The sequence below is a fragment of the Austrofundulus limnaeus genome, unplaced genomic scaffold, assembly GCF_001266775.1.
Source record: "Austrofundulus limnaeus strain Quisiro unplaced genomic scaffold, Austrofundulus_limnaeus-1.0 Scaffold1395, whole genome shotgun sequence".
Lineage (NCBI taxonomy): Eukaryota > Metazoa > Chordata > Actinopteri > Cyprinodontiformes > Rivulidae > Austrofundulus > Austrofundulus limnaeus.
In genome coordinates, this window is record NW_013953797.1 from 68,756 (window position 1) to 69,937 (window position 1,182).

The window sequence follows — 1,182 nt, forward strand, 5'->3', positions numbered from 1 at the left end:
TCATCCAACCATTATCCATCATCCATCCATCTCTCAGCCAACCATCCATCATCCAACCATCATCCATCCATCCAACCATCATCCATCCTTTGTCTTTGATTGAAGATGAAAACTTAGACCTTCTGCTCCAGTTCTTAGATCTTCAGGTGTTTCCAGGCTGGTGAAGATCTGTAACCTGTGCAGAAAGTTTTGGGTCTGACTCGTGGGTCTAATGCTGATCCTGGCACTCTGTAGARGAGGGTTATTTCAACCACTTGGGTTCAGGATCTGGTTCTTTTAGTCCTGATCCAAGCTTTGTGCACACAGATAAGGGTTGAAACTGAGAGACAAACTGAGCCCTCATTACTGCAGATGAGACCCTGATCCATCTGGCAAAGGACTGGGATCCAGGGACAGCCCTRGTTAAGTTCAACCCTAACCAAGAACCTGCTTTGGTTCTACAGGAACCAGGTAGGAGGACCACGTTTAAGAGATCCAGACTAGTCAAACCAAGTGTCTGTCCAGGAGTCAGGACTGGGGTGGGTCAATGCTGTGAACCTGGTAGTCCAGTCTTGAATCCAGGGGCTCAGTTGGGCTGAAACCCTAAAGACAATAACAGGAAGCTGACACAGACCCAGTACTGGTAGAGACGTAAAGGTTAGTGTCAGGAACCCAGGTCTGGACCCAGGGTGTGCTGAATCCTGGAGTCAGAGACAGTTTCCATAGACCTGGTCATGAATGAAGTACAGGTCAGGGGTCAGAGGTCATGGAGGCCCTTACCTGTCTCCCAGCCTCTGCGTTGTGCTGGTTCATGGTACTGAGCGTGTATCCCCCACGGCTCGCCGACATGTTCTTCACTGTGGTCTCCATGAACCTTCGGCTGAACCAGGTTCCATACTGGATGTGGTCCGAACAACCCCCCCAATGCCAGCTCTGCACCGGCACTGAGAAGCCCCTGGCGGCGGCGGCGGCGTTCTGAAGTCTGGCATCGCAGCCGCACTCCGTCATATTGACCTGACTGCAGGAGCGAGTGACGGCGTGCACGAGCCCGGCCGCCATGATGGCATAGATAAATGCTGTTTCTTTGGTCCCTTCAAAATAAAACAAACATCATAACATAGACATAAATATAAATATCACAAGACTGAGCCCCGCCCATCCCGTCCACTGGTAGTGTCTGTGACATCATGGAGGAGCAGAAAC

The 1,182-nt window shown here is 50.9% G+C and overlaps 1 protein-coding gene across 1 annotated transcript in view; it reads right to left on the bottom strand.

Moving 5' to 3' along the window:
- Window positions 1–500: 500 nt before the first annotated feature.
- The window catches only part of LOC106535249 (protein Wnt-16), a gene marked incomplete at its 5' end in the record, with an annotated part of 3,899 nt that continues 3,217 nt past the window's right edge, over window positions 501–1,182 (bottom strand). Inside the window, 2 exon segments of the mRNA XM_014032210.1 lie at window positions 501–582; window positions 760–1,070. Coding sequence (XP_013887664.1) covers window positions 508–582; window positions 760–1,070 — 386 coding nt within the window.